Source organism: Triturus cristatus, chromosome 4_2, assembly GCF_964204655.1.
Source record: "Triturus cristatus chromosome 4_2, aTriCri1.1, whole genome shotgun sequence".
Taxonomy (NCBI): domain Eukaryota; kingdom Metazoa; phylum Chordata; class Amphibia; order Caudata; family Salamandridae; genus Triturus; species Triturus cristatus.
The window spans coordinates 639,123,555-639,143,765 of record NC_140586.1 but is presented as its reverse complement, the minus strand read 5'-3'; the positions used below and the strand labels follow the sequence as shown (position 1 = coordinate 639,143,765).

Genomic DNA, 20,211 nt, shown 5'->3' with positions numbered 1-20,211 from the left:
GTATTATCCCCAGGACAAATTACATTCTCCAATAGAAAAAAAGACAGACACATTTGTGTTTCTAACAAGGGCTAGATATACTAAGCTTTTTAGGTCTTGCCTGAGCCAGCTATCTGCGAGGCTTTTTGTAAGGGCTTCAAACTGGGACCACAAGCTCGTGGGTGTGTTTTTTTGGGGGCTCCCACGCTATTGGCCTTTGCGTGCGTCTTTCTAAGAAAGACAGCACGCAATTGGCCAAAGGTGGGTGCATGTCCCACCTTGCCTGGAATTGTAGCCGCCCACGGCCTACGGCTTGTTCTTTAACAGGTTAGCATTTAGCAGTAATCAAGTCCTAAGATAAAAATCTTAGACGTGTAAGCAGGTACCTTTTCATAGGCATTTTGGATGGAATGGATAAATGGTGGTGGACGTTTTTAACAAATGAATACAAATAGGCGAAGCCCTGAACTTCAGGGTAAATGTAAATGAAAGCATAATGTTGTTCCCTCAGTAACATTCCGTGCATATTGTCCGGTCGTTTACTTTTCTCTGGCTTTTGTTATATTTTTATCAATCTTTTGGGACACCGTCAAACTGCAGAATGTAAGTATGTGGACTTAATTGACGTCTAATACTTGATAGGCCGAGGTCAATTCGAATAATTATCTTGCCGTTTTGAACTGTTCAAAACAACAAATAAAATACAGTTACAATACAGTACAAGGCTAAACTGTTCTGAAAGGTACGCTGCTTAGACGGCAATAGGAAATGGCTGCTCCAGCCGACAACTTCCTATTTGTATCCCTCGCCTTTCCATTGCTTTTTAAGGAAACTGAAGAGCCAGCATTACTTAAACATCAGGGGAATTGTCATTAATGTGGCGTAATCTTTCGTCTCATCTCTAATAATGAATTCGGGTAAAGTAAAATGTAGATGTGAAAACTCAACAGGTATATTTTTTAGGTCATGCTTTCAGCTTCTAAGCTTTCCATGGTTCTTAGTTATTTATGCATGGTCATAGCCCAGGGTGCACTCTGATCTGCCGTAATGCATTTTTTATTAGGTCTCGCCTGAGCCAGCGCTTTAGCGCTGCTCTCGCGAGAGCTTAGTAAACGGGAGATGTGGAAGTGCAAACTAGTGCTTTCAGGCCTCCAGCAACAGTGCATGTGCGCCGGGCGCGCGCACCATTTGTCAGCCTGCGTGATCATTTCTCGGCCGCTTTGATGTTCTCAGTGAGCCGCGCGGCCACTGAGAACATCAAAGCAGCCGCGAAAGTGCTCACCATTGGCCACCCCCTCCCTTATCCCACTTCCTGCTTGTTTTTGTCCTGTTGCTGCTGTCAAACACCAGCTTCTGCACCGTGTGGCTCTGCAGTGCTTTGTCTTACTCACCACTCTGTCCCCAGGCTATACACTCGCCTCACCGTGTGCTCTCCCTTTCATACTCTGCAGTCTCTCGCACTGTGCAGAGCTGTCGGCATGTGCTCCTCCTGTCTGACACTCACTCGGCGCAGTTCTCTCACACTATTTACAAGTCAATGAGGGCTGCTCTCGATTAACTTATTTCGATGGCAGTCCGTATTCCACGCACTGCCTTATTTTACTCTCTTTATCGTACCGTCTCTCCCGAGCAAGCAGCGCAATTGCTGCATGCCTTCAGTTGATCACAATGGGTCTAGTTTTTTCCTCTCGAAGCACCTGGTCCATTAACAGTTGCCCGCGTTTTTCTCAAGATCGATGGGATAGATACCTCAATGCTTTAAACGCTCGAGATTGCACTACGCTGTGGTCTGCGGGTCATGAAATGTTGATCCCAATAAGACAGCTCTGCTTTTCATTCTTGTTTGGTCAGTGTGTCGAGTAGCATCCCAAGGCCATAGTAACCCCTCCAAGCAACGGAACAAGTGGCTTTTGAAGATAATCCGTTATATTTAAACCGCTGCTCCCTGCCGGCGCTTCGGTCTTCTACCGTGTCTCGCGCTGTGCCAGTCTCTTCTGCTTATCTTTATGTTCTAATTGTGTGTCCCACCTGACGTTTTCACCCTGTACGGTCTCAATCTTCACTGTGCGCCTGCTGTCACGGTCATCAACACGCTTGCCTCCTCTGCAATCTCTCTGTGTTTTTATTGTGCATTTATACGTTTCCAGCTTTACTACGGCCCAAGGTCCCATCACCGTTTATTCAACAACGCTTAAACGTAGTCTGCGCCCTCCTTCCAATTAAGTTTCACTTCCGTTGGCCATGGACAGCGTCACCCCTGGCATATTAACTAGCATTGGCATAGCCAATAGGTCTCACTTTTGGGACCTTATAAGTGTTTACCCATGCAACACTTGATGTTGTTGCACCAAGGATACTGTGCTGGATAACTAAACACTTATAAGTTCCCAAAGGTGAGACCTATTGGCTATGCCAATGCTTGTTCTGACTTGTTTTGTTTGGCAGGGTTCGCATGCAATGCGACGATCTCAAACAGGATGCGAAAACCAAAACCAAGAACAGCTGCATTGATCTGCTTGAGGATCAGTTTGACATGTTCTTTCCAGGAGTGGATATATGTATCAATTGCACGCCCCTCTCTCTCACCGTACTTGCCCGCACCTCCCTCATGTTGCTGCTTCCAGTCTTTCAGGCTTCTCGTGTCTTCGTACTTTTTTTGAGGGGTGAGGTTATTTTTTTTAACAGGAGTGCTGGCTGCTACAAAGTGCCTACGGGCCCCACACTTCCCTTTTTGCGCTACTGCACACTGTCTCTTTTATTTTTAGTTTACTTATGAGGGGGTTACACAGTGCTACATAGCTCCTTCACAGCGCTTTGTCAAGATGGCGGCTGCCTTTCTTTTGTTCTTCGCGGTTCGCACACAATGCAACATTCTCAAACAGGATGTGAAAACCAGAACCGAGGGCAGCTGGGTTGATAAGCTGTTGCAGATAAGCTATCTCTGCTCAAGGATCGGCTTGACATGCTCTCTCCAACCATGCATGTCTCCATCAATTGCACGATCCTCTCTCCCACAGTACTTCCCCGCACCTCCCTCATGTTGCTGCTCCCAGTCTTCCAGGCCTCTCTTATTTTCGCTCTTTTTGGAGGGGGAGGTCATTTTTTTAAACCGAAGTACCGGCTGCTTCAAAGTGCCTACGAGCCACTCGTTTCCCTTTTTGCACTACTGCACACAGTGTCTTTTATTTTTAGTGTACTTATGCTGGGGGTCTACATAGTCCCTTCAGCTCCTTCACAACGCTTTCTCAAGATGGAAAAGCACTAAAAAGCTAGGATCAAGGCAGAGTCCAGCTAAGTGTGAGGAGGGTCCCCACACAACATTTGTCATGCACTGTTACCCAGAAAAGCAATATAAAATTAGAACTGATTGCGATGTGCTATGAAGCGCTGTTTAGGAGATAGAGAATTATAAGTGTCAATAATTTAATGCTATTTTTCACGAGCATTTGTTGACAGGATCAGAGCATGGAACTTCACCCTTCTGCCATTCTAATAAACAAAAATAGTACAAATCCATGTTTCAGAGCTCAGTACAAATTGACGTGGCTGAGTTACCACCTGGGGCTGTGTTGGTAGGAGACCATGTTCCAGACCCTTTTATTTGATGACCTATTGCCTTGTGGGAGTTGAAGTCTGTGTGCTTCCATTGAAGCAATTGCACCGAGGTGCTTTCTTCCAGTAAACTGTAACAGAAAATGTCAGAAGTAACAGGTTCACAACTTCTGTTGTGTACCTAATTTTAAGTTGGTGAAGAGGGATCCACCTGGAAATGTAAATCTTAGGCCCAGGATAAGCAAACATTTATGCGGCAGATGGATTCACAGTAGTAAGTCATGTTTCCCATTACTAAGTTTAGACAAGTCCGGCACACAGTGTGCGGGAGGAGCAGCCAAGATACGCTTGGATGCTGACGACAGACATGATGTAAGTAGCTTTTCTTCTGAACTTTGATTTTTGTGGCTTGGGCTCTGACAAGGTGGGAGGGAGAGAAGTATAGTTGTTGTAGAAGTGACCTGTACAAGTCACAATGGTTTGATTTTCTCCTTTACCTGCACTTCTTTATTTGTTAACTAGCGAAGTTAAATTTATTTCCAGTTTGGAATTTTTTCCAGACTTAAAAAACGGCATGAGGATTGGGTGTCAGCCTGCGTGATCATTTCGCGGCTGCTTTGATGTTCTCAGTGAGCCGCGCGGCCACTGAGAACATCAAAGCGGCCGCGAAAGTGCTCACCATTTGCCACCCCCTCCCTTATCCCACTTCCTGCTTGTTTTTAGGTCTCGCCTTGCGATCACAAAGCGAGACTATTGTAAAAGGGCATTTCAAAGTGCTCCCAAAAAGCGGATTGCATTGCTAGCACGCGCACAATCACGCGGTTGGTGCCGCCATGCACTCCGCTTTTTGGGAGCACTTCAAAGGGTCCGCTCCCCCTCCTGGAATGCGCTCCCCCGCCCCCGCCAAACGTGCACGCCAAATTTGCTTTCACTTTTGCGCCGCGAGCAGACACGCCAAATTTGCTTTCACTTTCGCAACGTGAAACGCAAATCATAACTAAGCAAATCATTTAATATCACCGCGCCTCAAAATAAATGGGTCTGTAATGCAACTGGTGCCCATGTAAAGCGCTGTTATACCTTTGGGTCGTGTTCGCGCTATATAAAACTTCAACAACAAAAAAACTCGGAAAAAATGAAAACCATCGGAAGCAGTGCTTCCAGTATTTTAAACGATCAATTTCGAAACCACGAGGGGCTTTCGAGGCTCTTCCTCCGGAGTGGTGTAGACGAGTATGCACATAAGAAACATATTGCCAGTTAACATGTCTAAATAGGGGTGTGGGTGGGTACGAACAGTAAGGGACAGTGCAGATGACTTTGAGCCAGGCACGCAACGCACATTGGGATCAAAGGGCTTCAGCCCCACTCCCCTCACGTCGTGTGTGGCAACCCAGGCTGAGTTTCCAGCACCAAAGTCGGCAGTTTAGCCGACGGACCACATCCTCTTCCCCAAGAAACTTAACGAAACCCAAATCATAACTAAACAAATCATTTAATATCACCGCGCCTCAAAATGAATGGGTCTGTAATGCAACTGCTGCCCATGTAAAGCGCGGTTATACCTTCGGGTCGCGTTCGCGCTATATAAAGCTTCAACAGCAAAAAAACTCGGAAAAAATGAAAACCATCCGAAGCAGTGCTTCCAGTATTTTAAACGATTCATTTCAAAACCACGAGGGGCTTTCTAGGCTCTTCCTCCGGAGGGGTGTAGACGAGTATGCACATAAGAAACATATTGCCCGTTAACATGTCTAAATAGGGGTGTGGGTGGGTACGAACAGTAAGGGGCAGTGCAGATGACTTCGAGCCAGGCGCGCAACGCACATTGGGATCAAAGGGCTTCAGCCCCACTCCCCTCACGTCGTGTGTGGCAACCCAGGCTGAGTTTCCAGCACCAAAGTCGGCAGTTTAGCCGACGGACCACATCCTCTTCCCCAAGAAACTTAACGAAACCCAAATCATAACTAAACAAATCATTTAATATCATCGCACCTCAAAATGAATGGGTCTGTAATGCAACTGGTGCCCATGTAAAGTGCTGTTATACCTTCGGGTCGCGTTCGTGCTATATAAAACTTCAACAGCAAAAGAACTCGGAAAAAATGAAAACCATCCGAAGCAGTGCTTCCAGTATTTTAAACGATTCATTTCGAAACCACGAGGGGCTTTCGAGGCTCTTCCTCCAGAGGGGTGTAGACGAGTATGCACATAAGAAACATATTGCCCGTTAACATGTCTAAATAGGGGTGTGGGTGGGTACGAACAGTAAGGGACAGTGCAGATGACTTCGAGCCAGGCGCGCAACGCACATTGGGATCAAAGGGCTTCAGCCCCACTCCCCTCACTGGAAGAGTCAGCCCCCCACCCGAAATTTTTTCTTAGCCCCCTCGAAATGTGGCTCTAGTTGCGCCCCTGCTACGAGTGTATCTAAAGGGTGATGGTGACCAAGCGTGCACCACTGAGCGCCGCTCCTCTAGATGTGTGCACGAGGGTGCTGCTGCTCTCATGTCTGTGTAAACAAGTCTGGTGCCCGCCCAGCGCGGGCTCAACACCCGTCCTTTGTGGAGGGTGCCAAAGCCACCCGAGTCTGCGCACATCAGTAGTCCAAGTGTGTGTGTGTGTGTGGGGAGGGAGTGGTCTGATGGGCACGACGTGCCCATAATTGTAACAAGCATTGGCATAGCCAGTAGGTCTCGCTTTTTTGGACCTTATAAGTATTTAGTTTTGCAGCACAATATCTTTTGCGCAACACCATCAGCTGTTGAATGGCTAAACCTTGTACCTTATAGGTGTTTAGCCATGCAACAGTTGATGTTGTTGCACCAACGATATTGTGCTGCATAACTAAATACTTATAAGGTCCCAAAAGCGAGACCTATTGGCAATGCCAATGCTTGTTGTCCTGTTGCTGCTGTCAAACACCAGCTTCTGCACCGTGTGGCTCTGCAGTGCTTTGTCTTACTCACCACTCTGTCCCCAGGCTATACACTCGCCTCACCGTGTGCTCTCCCTTTCATACTCTGCGGTCTCTCGCACTGTGCAGAGCTGTCGGCATGTGCTCCTCCTGTCTGACACTCACTCGGCGCAGTTCTCTCACACTATTTACAAGTCAATGAGGGCTGCTCTCGATTAACTTATTTCGATGGCAGTCAGTATTCCACGCACTGCCTTATTTTACTCTCTTTATTGTACCGTCTCTCCCGAGCAAGCAGCGCAATTGCTGCATGCCTTCAGTTGATCACAATGGGTCTAGTTTTTTCCTCTCGAAGCACCTGGTCCATTAACAGTTGCCCGCGTTTTTCTCAAGATCGATGGGATAGATACCTCAATGCTTTAAACGCTCGAGATTGCACTACGCTGTGGTCTGCGGGTCATGAAATGTTGATCCCAATAAGACAGCTCTGCTTTTCATTCTTGTTTGGTCAGTGTGTCGAGTAGCATCCCAAGGCCATAGTAACCCCTCCAAGAAACGGAACAAGTGGCTTTTGAAGATAATCCGTTATATTTAAACCGCTGCTCCCTGCCGGCGCTTCGGTCTTCTACCGTGTCTCGCGCTGTGCCAGTCTCTTCTGCTTATCTTTACGTTCTTATTGTGTGTCTCACCTGACGTTTTCACCCTGTACGGTCTCAATCTTCACTCTGCGCCTGCTGTCACGGTTATCAACACACTTGCCTCCTCTGCAATCTCTCTGTGTTTTTATTGTGCATTTATACGTTTCCAGCTTTACTACGGCCCAAGGTCCCATCACCGTTTATTCAACAACGCTTAAACGTAGTCTGCGCCCTCCTTCCAATTAAGTTTCACTTCTGTTGGCCATGGACAGCGTCACCCCTTGCGTATTAACTAGCATTGGCATAGCCAATAGGTCTCGCTTTTGGGACCTTATAAGTGTTTAGCCATGCAACACTTGATGTTGTTGCACCAAGGATACTGTGCTGGATAACTAAACACTTATAAGGTCCCAAAGGCGAGACCTATTGGCTATGCCAATGCTTGTTCTGACTTGTTTTGTTTGGCAGGGTTCGCATGCAATGCGACGATCTCAAACAGGATGCGAAAACCAAAACCAAGAACAGCTGCATTGATCTGCTTGAGGATCAGTTTGACATGTTCTTTCCAGGAGTGGATATATGTATCAATTGCACGCCCCTCTCTCTCACCGTACTTGCCCGCACCTCCCTCATGTTGCTGCTTCCAGTCTTTCAGGCTTCTCGTGTCTTCGTACTTTTTTTGAGGGGGTGGGGTTATTTTTTTTAACAGGAGTGCCGGCTGCTACAAAGTGCCTACGGGCCTCACACTTCCCTTTTTGCGCTACTGCACACTGTCCCTTTTATTTTTAGTTTACTTATGAGGGGGGTTACACAGTGCTACATAGCTCCTTCACGGCGCTTTGTCAAGATGGCGGCTGCCTTTCTTTTGTTCTTCGCGGTTCGCACACAATGCAACATTCTCAAACAGGATGTGAAAACCAGAACCGAGGGCAGCTGGGTTGATAAGCTGTTGCAGATAAGCTATCTCTGCTCAAGGATCGGCTTGACATGCTCTCTCCAACCATGCATGTCTGCATCAATTGCACGATCCTCTCTCCCACAGTACTTCCCCGCACCTCCCTCATGTTGCTGCTCCCAGTCTTCCAGGCCTCTCTTATTTTCGCTCTTTTTGGAGGGGGAGGTCATTTTTTTAAACAGAAGTACCGGCTGCTTCAAAGTGCCTACGAGCCACTCGTTTCCCTTTTTGCACTACTGCACACAGTGTCTTTTATTTTTAGTGTACTTATGCTGGGGGTCTACATAGCTCCCTTCAGCTCCTTCACAACGCTTTCTCAAGATGGAAAAGCACTAAAAAGCTAGGATCAAGGCAGAGTCCAGCTAAGTGTGAGGAGGGTCCCCACACAACATTTGTCATGCACTGTTACCCAGAAAAGCAATATAAAATTAGAACTGATTGCGATGTGCTATGAAGCGCTGTTTAGGAGATAGAGAATTATAAGTGTCAATAATTTAATGCTATTTTTCACGAGCATTTGTTGACAGGATCAGAGCATGGAACTTCACCCTTCTGCCATTCTAATAAACAAAAATAGTACAAATCCATGTTTCAGAGCTCAGTACAAATTGACGTGGCTGAGTTACCACCTGGGGCTGTGTTGGTAGGAGACCATGTTCCAGGACCTTTTATTTGATGACCTATTGCCTTGTGGGAGTTGAAGTCTGTGTGCTTCCATTGAAGCAATTGCACCGAGGTGCTTTCTTCCAGTAAACTGTAACAGAAAATGTCAGAAGTAACAGGTTCACAACTTCTGTTGTGTACCTAATTTTAAGTTGGTGAAGAGGGATCCACCTGGAAATGTAAATCTTAGGCCCAGGATAAGCAAACATTTATGCTGGCAGATGGATTTACAGTAGTAAGTCATGTTTTCCATTATTAAGTTTAGAGAAGTCCGGCACACGGTGTGCGGGAGGAGCAGCCAAGATACACTTGGATGCTGACGACAGACATGATGTAAGTAGCCTTTCTTCTGAACTTTGATTTTTGTGGCTTGGGCTCTGACAAGGTGGGAGGGAGAGAAGTATAGTTGTTGTAGAAGTGACCTGTACAAGTCACAATGGTTTGATTTTCTCCTTTGCCTGCACTTCTTTATTTGTTAACTAGCGATGTTAAATTTATTTCCAGTTTGGAATTTTTTCCAGACTTAAAAAACGGCAAGAGGATTGGGTGGTGGTACTTTTTGGAGTTTGGGTGTTTTTGCTACTTTCTAAAAAAAAAGAAAGGTTTCTTCTGACTACGGTTGTAACTTGTTTAGATTCCTAACTTGTACGTGGCTGACATTATCAGTGCATTTGGTCACGAGATGGCATGTGAAGGCATCATTAACGTGAAAGCATCATTAATGAACACTGCTCTTGCAAACTAGATACAGTGAGTAAACGGTGCCATACAGAACAGCCTTTTTAAGTGAGGCAATATATATTTTAGGATATTGCAGTGAGTGGAGCACGGCTCACCTTTTTGCAATAGATAAGCAGTTATTGTTTACCGACATGAAATAGGAGACATTCTTTATGTGTGGCCAAATAAATGATGTAAATCTTTATTAAGTCTTATCATCTTTGCCTGCGAGTTTTAGATCAGTCAGTAAAATGTCTTAAATGAATACAGTATTTGTTGTACTGCACATATCTGAGCAAAGCTACATATGTGCCTTCTACCATGTTTAACATTCAAAGCTACTGTAATTATGCCCACCTGTGCCTTCTGTGTTGCTTCTGGCCCCCGCCCTAGGTGTTGCTTCACTTGTGTTATGCTTCATTCCCCACCCGCTTGTGTTATGCTTAATTCCCCACCTGCACCCTTTGCGTTGGATCTCCCCATTTGCGTTGCTTCTCCCCATGTGAGTCATATTTCTACTGCCTAATAAAATATGCTTTTGTCTTACATTTTTTAATTTACCAATACAGCTCGGATGGGGAAATTAAAAAAATAAAAACAAAGTCATTGCAAGACCTATTGGGTTTGCCAATGCTTGTTAATGGTAGAAAACTCTTCAATATAGTATTTGTGACCATTAAAATGTTTTTTCTACTGTATAATCCCATTTTAGGAGTTGTAAAACCCTTTCAGAGTCCTAAAATGGAATTCTAAATGGAGACCAATTCGGTATCTGGAAGGGGCGTGTTGTCAGGCTCCCTTCCAAATACCGAATAGGTATCTAAAGTATCAATGTTTTCCAACTGAAAGCCGGTCACAGAACATTGATATTTTACAGAAACCTCAAAGGACATAGAAATGCATTTGCAAAAGGGAAGTCGTCCCATTGACCTTTCCCCTTTGTGAATGTTTATAAAAGTATGTTGAACAGTAGGCAATGGTGTAGGGGACTATTGGCAACAACAAAAAATCCTGTTTCCTTTAACTAAAACTGGTTGGATTAAATAAAAAGTTTTCTTTATTAAAAATCAGTCACAGACATGATGGTCAACTGACCACAGCAAGTTACCATGCCTGTGATGGCCTCCAATCATAGTTAGTCGCAATTTAGTACCTAACTAGTCTAGACCACAAAATGGAATCTATATTGATAAAGGTAACTCTCCGTAAAGTGGATCTATGCCAAGTTAGCAAAAGGTCCCTAGACTAGGTTGAAGACCTGAAAACAAAAGTATCCAACTTTAAAACAACAATGAGAACACTCACAGAACGTACTCACCTTTTAGATCAAAGATGGGAGGATGCTGAAAGCAGATCATGGTGGAATAAAATCTGATTTGTTGGGTTTCCATAGCGGGCAGAGGTTCTGATGTCAGAATGTTTTCTAGAATGAGGATCCCCAAGCCTTTGAATCCAGAGTCTCTCTCAGCTTGCTTTAATGTGGAGAGGGCACATAGACCACTGACCCCATAAGCCCCTTGTCCAGGCCACCTTAGCAAAAATACTTAAATATCAAGCTATCAACACTATGCTTCAACATTTTAGGAAGGGAGGAGAAGGAAAGAGCAGATATCAGTATGTTTCTGGACTACACTCAAAAAGTTCAAAAGCACAGGAAATAATTCCACTAAACAAAAAGCCAGCACCATGAACATTAAAATACTGTTTCCAGAAAACTCCTGCTATCCACGATGACAGGTCACAATTTATTTCCAGGCCAGGAGAGATACGGGATTGGTTGGAACTGGGCAATAGGTTGCAACCTCATCAGAAAAAGATAACAGGACAAGAAACATGCAGACAACATGAAAGGAGAGAAGGATCCGCTGGCAAGGTTAACTACACAATACGACTCAAGCAAGGCAAAGCACGAATGATACTACAAGAAGATGGTACACTGCAACAGGATGAGAAGTATCAACGTTGCTTTTTTGCCTTCGTTGAGGTCTTCCTGTTGACCATCACATTCACCTGAAACCTGGTTAAGATCATGGCAGAGATGATTTTGCATCATGTATTTTTATTGTTTGCAGATCATTTCCTTCTCAAGGATTTCTCGGAGGTGCTGTACTTTGGGGATACTCTGAAGTAAGAGGTCGAAGATCCAAACCTAGCCCTGTAAGGTCGCTCCATGCCTACATGCAAGTCCCAGCAGATGCTTTTACTATCAGGAAGGCTTGGGTATTTATCCTCTCTCCATCACCTGCCACCTTGTAGAGTATACTTATAGACCCCCTAAACCTGTGTCAATTGTCTCTTTTTTGGGCAAGGTTTCATCAAAGGGGTAGAACAAGTTCCACCAGTTGATTTGTGAAGTATGATTTAAGCTGTACTTACGTGCTGATGTTAAGGTCCCAAATTTCCACTCGGTTTTCATTTACTGCTCCAAAAACTACAGCTGAGTATGGAGACCACATGATGTCGTAGACCGCAGTAGTGGTGGAAGAAAAGCTCAAAACTGGTTTCAGTAAATCTTGTCGCCATAGACTAATGCTCCAGTCAGCTGAACAGCTTAAAAATACGTCAGGGCAAAATGGAGACCATACTATTCTGTAAACAGGACCCTTAAAAAAACAAGGATGAACCTTATTACAATAATGATCTGAAAATAGTTCAGTAAATGATTAATGCACACATACGTAAAATTTGGATCAGTATAAATGCATTTTTTTCTTTAAAAAGCACACAGCAATTTTAAAACCTTTCAACTCCCAGATCAGATGTCTGTAAAAACAAACATGTGTTCCAATGATTTACAATTGGTAATCGCCTGTTTGAGAGGACCAATACACTTACTGAACATCAAAGGGCAGTGATAAATCTTAGGACCAGGTTTACCAGGACTTGCTGTATGGTGTAGTAAAGGATGTCGAGCATTTCAGAACTAGCTCTTACCTCTTTTTGTTTGATTTGTCTCCATCTACTTTGAAGAACACTTTATGATGGCTTGGGCACCTTTGAAACGTTTGCATGAAAATTCAATTTCCTAATATTTATGTGACTGCATTTGGAAGTTGAATGTGGCATTGCCCCATATTTAGGTTGACAATTTTGGTAAAACCTGCATCTCAGGTGGGACCTTCACTATAAACTATCTGATTACTACAACAAAATCCAATAAAATTAAAGGCATTTTGCCTATCCAGTTTTACTCAAAATCTACTAGCTGCACCCTTGCAGCCATAGCGACTACTCAAAATGTCACACAAGGTTTCCTCCTGACCCGAATCACAATTGTCATGTGACAAGCAAGGCACCTCAAAGGTGGAAGGGGGTGTAGACATGGGAATGTGCACACAATGAAGTTCTGTTGTTAAACATATTTAAATTGTTCATCCCGTTTCCCATGTGGACGATCCTTCTTTAAATTCAATACCATAGTATCCCAGGCTCCATAAGGTGATGTAGGTTGGCATGTGTATGTGCTTGCCTGGGGCTTGGCCTGCAAGCTGCACAATGTAGTTTGTCAGCATTCAGGCTGGGCATCCTTGAGCCCTGCTGTCACCTTGGCATTGAGGTTTGATGAATTGCAGGTTCCCCAGTGCTACACTGGGACTGTGAAAGTGGTGTGGTGAGTAGGGTGAATGCCAGGCAGTTGGAGAGTCCCCTGTCATAGGGGCATCATATTGCATGGTGCTCGGTTTCACTAGCTGATTAGGCTTGGTGGGTAAGGGAGCTTGGGCCTATAACTCCAGTTTCAGCCTTTTAACAACCAATATAGCCCTCAGTAGTAGGTATAGTGTCCTACCCAGCCCAGGAGCAGGAATCAGACCACACTACATAAAGAGCTCTGTTTTGAACATCTTTATGCTTCAGCATGCAACTGATAACTGAACACACTATGTCACAAACTTTATTAACCACACCCAGACACACCCACCAGATTAAGTAATACCTGTGAGGAGTCTGCTGAGGACCATACACAAACACAGGACACAATGTCTCCCCCTTTGTTAAATAAAAAGTATGAACAAATATATTTACATATAACTCCTTGATGAGTCGTCCATGCGCTCGCACCAGTCTTTCAGATCTAGTTGTATGAGTTAGAAGAGGGGTGCCTTCATCTGGCATCTCTGGAGAAGAGTTGGATGCTTGCCTTGGGCACTCAGGTGGACTTGCCTCACTCAGAGGCCTAGAGTTGAGGAACATCAAGGCAAAGGCTTAAAATGTGACGAGGCTCTAGGTATGGAGTTTCCAGGTTGTTGTGCAGTTGCCATTTGTCCTTTGCTCGCCACAACTCTTAGCGGTTCAACAGCAACATGTCTGCTACAGCTTGAGAAGAACTCGGTCTTCTTTCTCAAAAACTGTGTCTTGAGCCCGTCATCGCTTATTGGCGTAAGCCATCATTTTGCATTTGCGAGAGTTGTCAGTGACAAATATGGTCAGGGCCTATTGACCGGCTGGCGGTCTATTGTGGTATCTTCGTTCCAAGAGCTCTTCCAAACAGCAAGATGGCAGGACTTTCTCCTTTTGTGAAATGAGGAGAGGAATGGTAGGCACGAAGGGCTGGGCATAAAGCAGACTTGAGGTTGGTGCCTTCTAGTGCAACACGCTGAACCACCCTTTTCAAAGTACTCCTAAATCATTCAACAACTTTATTTGCCTGTGGCCAGAGAGGTGTACTTTTCTGATGTTTGATTTTCAAACGATTGAGAAAGTCTTTGAACTCTCTGCTATTGAAGGGTGGACCGTTGTCAGATTTAATAATGGAGGAAACACCCCATGTTGTGAAAATGTCATCTAGCCTCTCGATGGCTCTGTCATATGTGTGATTGATGATGGGTCTTCCACTAATAGAAAACATGAGTACTCGTCAAAAACTACCATGAGATGATGTCCATCATTGAGAGGTCCGAAGAAATCAACCACAATTCTCTCTGAAGTTTGCCTAGGTAGATCAACAATGTTCAATGGGTGCTGAGTCATTTTGGGAGACAGGCAGTTGCACAGATGTCTGTCTTGATGCTCCCTTTCAACGCGTTCGTCAAGACGCGGGAACCACACTCGATCCCTGAGGGCTCTTTTAGTTGCAGCAATGCCACAATATCTTTTGTGTGCCGGTTCAATAACTTGTTGCCTCAGGCTTTCATTGATAACTATACTTGCCCTTCTTAGTAGGCCACCATCATGTGTAACACGAAGTTCTTTCTGAACATTCTTGAACTTCTGGTACTCAACATCATCTGTAAAAGATTGCGTATGTTTCCTCCATAATTGTGTTGTAATGATTTCGTTGAGTTTAAGCATGTCTGTCAGTATTAGCAGCTGTCAGAATCGGATCAATAGAAAGAGATGCAAGCGCACTTGACTTTACTATGAAATTGATGTAGGCCTCAGCTACTTTGGACATTGTACTATGACGCTGTAGCTACTCTCGTAAAATGTAGTATGAGGGGTTTTGATCTTTCCCCAGTTTGTACACGGTAGTGTAATCATACTCCTGCAGGTGCAATCCCCTACCTCTAAATGCAAGGTGGCATCTTGGCTTTTGAATTCCCAAAGAAGGTGAGCAATGTCTGATGAAACATGATAAGGGTGTAATGCTTTCTGTACAGAAACATATGGAAGCGTTCACATGTCAACACTACAGCTAAGCTTTCTTTCTCTGGTTGAGAATAAACACATTCAGTCTGAGATAGACTCCGGCTAGCATAGACAACAATGTGTCTCTGAGCATCGGGCTGTCCATTGTCTTGGCCAAGGATTGCTCCCAAACCCCTTCGGGCTTGCATCCACCACAATCTCTGCATGCAATTTTGGATCAATGTAACCATTTCAGCTGCATATTCAATTGTATGTTTTATTTTCAGGAAACTTCAGTCACATTCAGATGACGATTCAAACGAATAATGTTGCTTTGTTAGTTCTCTCGGAGGGACACTCACAGTAGCAAAATCACTATTGTACCTGGAGCCGTTACTGGCCATGCCGAAGAAGGATCGCACCATTGTCACATCTTACGGTGGGCAAGAAGACAACAATGTTTGTACCTTTTTGGGGTCAGGAGTCAATTCCCTTTTCAGAGAAAATATGCCCAAAGAATTTAAGTCTGTTTTTGTGAAATACACACTTTTCTGTATTTAGTGTGAGACCTGCATCAGCAAGCAAATGACATACTTGAGGGAGTGCTTTGTCATGTTCCTTTCATGTAGCCTCAAACACCAGTATATCATCTCTTAGTTAAACCATGTGTGATGGGCTGAATTATTCAAAGAATGGCACCTTGAAAGATTTCTGCAGCTGACAACACACCAAAACGGAGTCTTTTATATCCAAGCAAACCAACATGAGTTGAACAAGTAGTAATGTACCTACAGTTTTCAAGTAGATTGTGACCTTTGTTCAGATCAAGGTGGGAAAAAACGTTGGCACCATTCAGCTGCGTGATCATGTCCACAATATGTGGACCGTATGTCTTTCGCTTTCAATGGTTTCGTTGGCCTGTCACATATCAACATAAATGCACATTGAATCTCCACTGTCCTTTTTTGGCATGACCACAATGGGCGAAACCCACCATGTCGGATCAGTAGAGTGGTCGATGCTGTCATGCTTTAGCAGTGTTTCTAGTTCTTTCTGAATGGCTTACTGTAAGTCAAAAGCAATTTGGTGGTGTGTAACGGGGTGAATATTTTCATTAATATGAATCTGTACCTTCACTGTCTTAAGTTTACCAAGTCCATGAAACAGTGTCAGGAATTGTCTCTCTATTTCAGAATGAGCATTCAAGTAATAGTTAATAGAGATCCATCCCATGTCACCAACAGTATCACCACCTTATAAGCGTACACTCGACAAAGTACCTGGGAGGACACAAATTGGCCCTTCCATTTGTTTTCTTGTGCTGCGTGGTCGCTACAAATGATCCCTTGCTCTCCAAGGGTGTAGAAGCTGCTCAGATGTACACCTTTGTTCTTGATGGTGTGAAATGTGGTATTAAAGACAGTTCATTGTACTTTTCTGCCTGCATATTTATCAATGCACCCTTATCTATAATAAAAGTTGTAGGGCAAACATTCCCCTTGAGCATGATTTTAGGACAATGTCCAAATGAACTTTATTGCTTTGTGTGCCAATTCTTTTCAGATTTGTGTTTTTCCTTTCAAGTGACCAATCCTATATGCGCATGTTGGTCTGTGACTGACATCACCATCGCACATCCATTCTCTTCATTGTCACTTGATGATAACGTCACCGAACCATTGGAAGATGAAATTGATGACGATCGATTTTGTTTCTACTTGCCTTAGTCGATGCTTCTGAAACTTCCTTGCATCCATCTTCTTGTCTCTTTGTGACACACATAGTTTCTTTTTCTTTGCAAACCATATTCATTATGAAACGGTTTTCCTTCCCGCAGCCTTCGCATATTTGTCTAATGGCAGGACATTCACAGCGAAAACACAATTTCCTTTTTTTCTAAGACATCACTTGGTGGGCATCTGTTTTGTGTTTCTGTTTACTTTTCATGTTCAACACTGATTCATTTTGAGTTGTTCCAGCTTCTATATCAGCCGCGTCTCGATCATCATGTTCTTCTGCTCTTGTAGCCAGAGCACTTTCTCCATACTGAGCATTTCTCTCAGCATGCATCTTCGGAATGAATCGGAGAGGCAACCATCAATACCTATGAGAAGCATGGCTTCTTAATCATTGAATTCATTGAATTTGCAGTGATTTATAAGCATATCAAGTCTCTCAACAAACTCATTCATTATCTCACCAGATTGCTGTCTTGCTTGATTGAAAGTGTACTTTTCATAGTAGGCATTCAGCATTGGATTTTCCAACGTCTTCTTGATTTGATAGTATGATACTTAATCGGCTTGTGTGTGGGAGGGATGGGTGGAAAAAGAAGAAAGGAGGCAGAATGTGTTTCTTAATGATTGAGTCTTTTATTTTGGTAACTGCGTACAACCAATAATCTTAGAGGTTTCTGTTGATAGCCAGATTGGTGGGAGGGATTTTTCTTAATTTCTTCTTTCTTCTGTTTTCTTCTAGGACTGCCACATGGCATGGGAGGAGGTCACCCGTAGGCTCAAAAAAGAAAAATAAACGAGCAGTATTAAGTAAAAGTAAATTATAGGAATAGGCACCTTCACTACACCTTCTGGAGGGAGTTACTAGAGTGACTTTAATGAAAAAATACAAAAGAAAAAGGAGAAAGAAAAAACACCTATGTTTATATCTTATTTATCTTGGGTATTCACCTCAGTCTTAGAATGAAAAATAGGCGTTTAGGTCCGCTTGCTCTTTCTTAAAGCTTATTTTACTGGGTTATTTAGCCTTCTGGCTGATTCCCGGCAGGGCAACTTCTAACTTCCATGGAGTCAAGCATAAGGAAAGAGAGAAAAAAAAAGTATAATACTTGGGGGAGGAGTATTTTCTATCTTCCCAGGAAACTTCCAGCAAAACAGAAAAAGGAAACACTCAACCGCCCCCCCCCCCCCCCCTTATACGTATTACCCAAGGAGACTTTGGCCGGGATGGTGGAAAAAGGGAAAGAAAGATCAGATGGTAATACAGATTCTTTTCACATTCCTCCCAAGTAGGTTCAGCATCTCCTCAGATAGACACGACCCACTCTCTCCTCAACCCTTCCCCAGCCCACTTACCGCGTCTGCTGCAACTCTCCTGAGTTGCGGCGGCTCGTACTTTAAAGTGGCATTGTAACGTTCAACGAAACTATCCACTTGAGGATGGTAGGCAGCTGTTCTAATGTGTTTAATTTTGAGCTGTTTCACGAGCTTAGAAACATAAGGAGTCCCTTGATCTGTTATGATTTCACAGGGAAACTCCACTCTGGAAAAAATATGAATCATTGCTTTAGTTATTTGGGTGGTATTAGTTTGTCTCAGTGCTACAGCCTCTGGAAACCGGGGACGTAATCAACTAAAACCATTACATATCAGCACCCGCTGCAAAAAGGTAAAAGGGGCCCAATTATGTCCATCCTTACCCTAGAAAAGGGTTTCTTTATCACTGACAAAGTTCTTAGGGGTACCCTGCTGGGTAGGAGTCTAATGCTTTTCTGACAGATAAGGCACTCTTTACAGTATTTCTTAATCTGTTGATATATTACAGGCCAGTAGAATTTTTCAAGTATGGCTTTTTCTGTTTTCTCAACCCCAAAATGACCTACTAATAGATGGCTGTGTGCTAAAAATAAAACTTTTTCTCTAAATGGTTGAGCTGAGAAGGTTGAGTTTTCCCCTTTTTCTATATAATAACCCCTTCTGGATATAGAATTGTGGACATACTTGGTTGTGGTCTTCTACTCCATTTTCTCTATTCCATACCTCGCGTAGGGTGGGCTCCTCTCTTCGGGTGGCATGAAATGTCCCATCTGTCCATATAACGCCATCATTGGGGTTGGATAAACCCACTCTGAACAATGTTTTCTTATCCTCTCTTCTATGCCTCCAGCTCTTCCGGAATTTTATCGGAGTCCATTCATGATCTATTACTTGTGAAAAGGGAGCAGTTTCTCTCCATTCCCTCCCTTCTTTCCACTTCTCTTGCACCAAACTTTCGAGGTGTGGATAATCGTTGCCCAACACTAGGGTTGCAGGTAATCTCGGTAATAACACCACCCTTAGGAGCACAGAGGGAGTTGGTGGTTGATGATGGATGCACACCTCCATGGTGGGGTATTGTTTGCTGTTTCCGTGAACACACTGGATGTTAAAAACTCCTGAAGTGTGAGTTACTGCTTCCGGAACATCCTGGGTTCTCATAACACTTTGTAAGCAGCCGGTATCGACCAATGCGTTCATAGGTTCCCAATTTACCGATAACTGACAGTGATAAGATGGTTTGTCCCCTGAGTTCGCACACTAGAGAGACTTAGCCCAATTCCATAGGCTCCTCTTTGTGCGGACAGAAGCAAGCAATGTGCCCAAACAGGCCACACTGAAAACACTGAGGACCTGGAGGAAGAGGTCTGGGCGGCACTGGAAGGGGTCCTGGCATCCAAGTCACTATTTCTGATTTATTGGGGGTGAGGGGTGTTTTCTGTGGTTTCAGAGAATTTCCACCTGGGTGTTTACAACTGTTTTCATCTCGACCCCTCTGTAATTCTTGAGCCCGACTGAAAGCGCTCACTATCTCCGTGGCTCTTTATAATATGAGGTGAGCATGTTGTCCAACCCACCTCTGAATAGGAGGCTGTGATGAAGTCAGATATTGTTCTAAATAAATGTTCTCGATTATATTTTTGGGGGAATCTGGGAGGGGTTTTAATCCGCAATCTGCCATATCCCTTACTCAGTAATATAAAACCTGCAGAATTTCTTGAGGTCCTGCCTTGATTTGTCAGAGTCTATAGGTCCCTTCACCAACTCCTATTCTTTCCAACATGCTCTTCTTGACTGCACTATCTGGGGTGATTCCTTGGGGTTTGTCAGCTTGATATCCGGCTTGGAGGTCACCCGAAAGGAGGGGACCTAAATATTGTCCCACTTGTTAATGGGCCATGCTGCTGCCATGGCCATCCTTTCAAAATTAGAGAAGAAATAAAGCGATGTAGTCTCCAGTAACAAACTTCTGCATGCAGTGGCAGCTGCTTCGGAACTGGGGTGGTGAGGCTGGAGGGGATGAAAGAAAAAGTACCTTCTTCACTGCTGCTGCATGCCTCTCCTCTGTCCTAGCTCTGCCTGCAGCACTGGAAGCACCCAGGCTCCTGGACTCAACCAGCCAATCACGACGCTGCATGACCAGCATCGTGATTGGTCTGAGTGGCCTAT

At 44.1% G+C, this 20,211-nt stretch overlaps 1 protein-coding gene across 1 annotated transcript in view; it reads right to left on the bottom strand.

Annotated features, from left to right (window-relative positions):
- The window catches only part of DNAI4 (dynein axonemal intermediate chain 4), a 365,428-nt gene that overhangs the window by 24,455 nt on the left and 320,762 nt on the right, over positions 1-20,211 (bottom strand). The window contains exon 15 of the mRNA XM_085600143.1: positions 11,801-12,027. Within this exon, the coding sequence (XP_085456269.1) occupies positions 11,801-12,027 (227 nt within the window). The remainder of the gene's footprint in view (positions 1-11,800; positions 12,028-20,211) is intronic.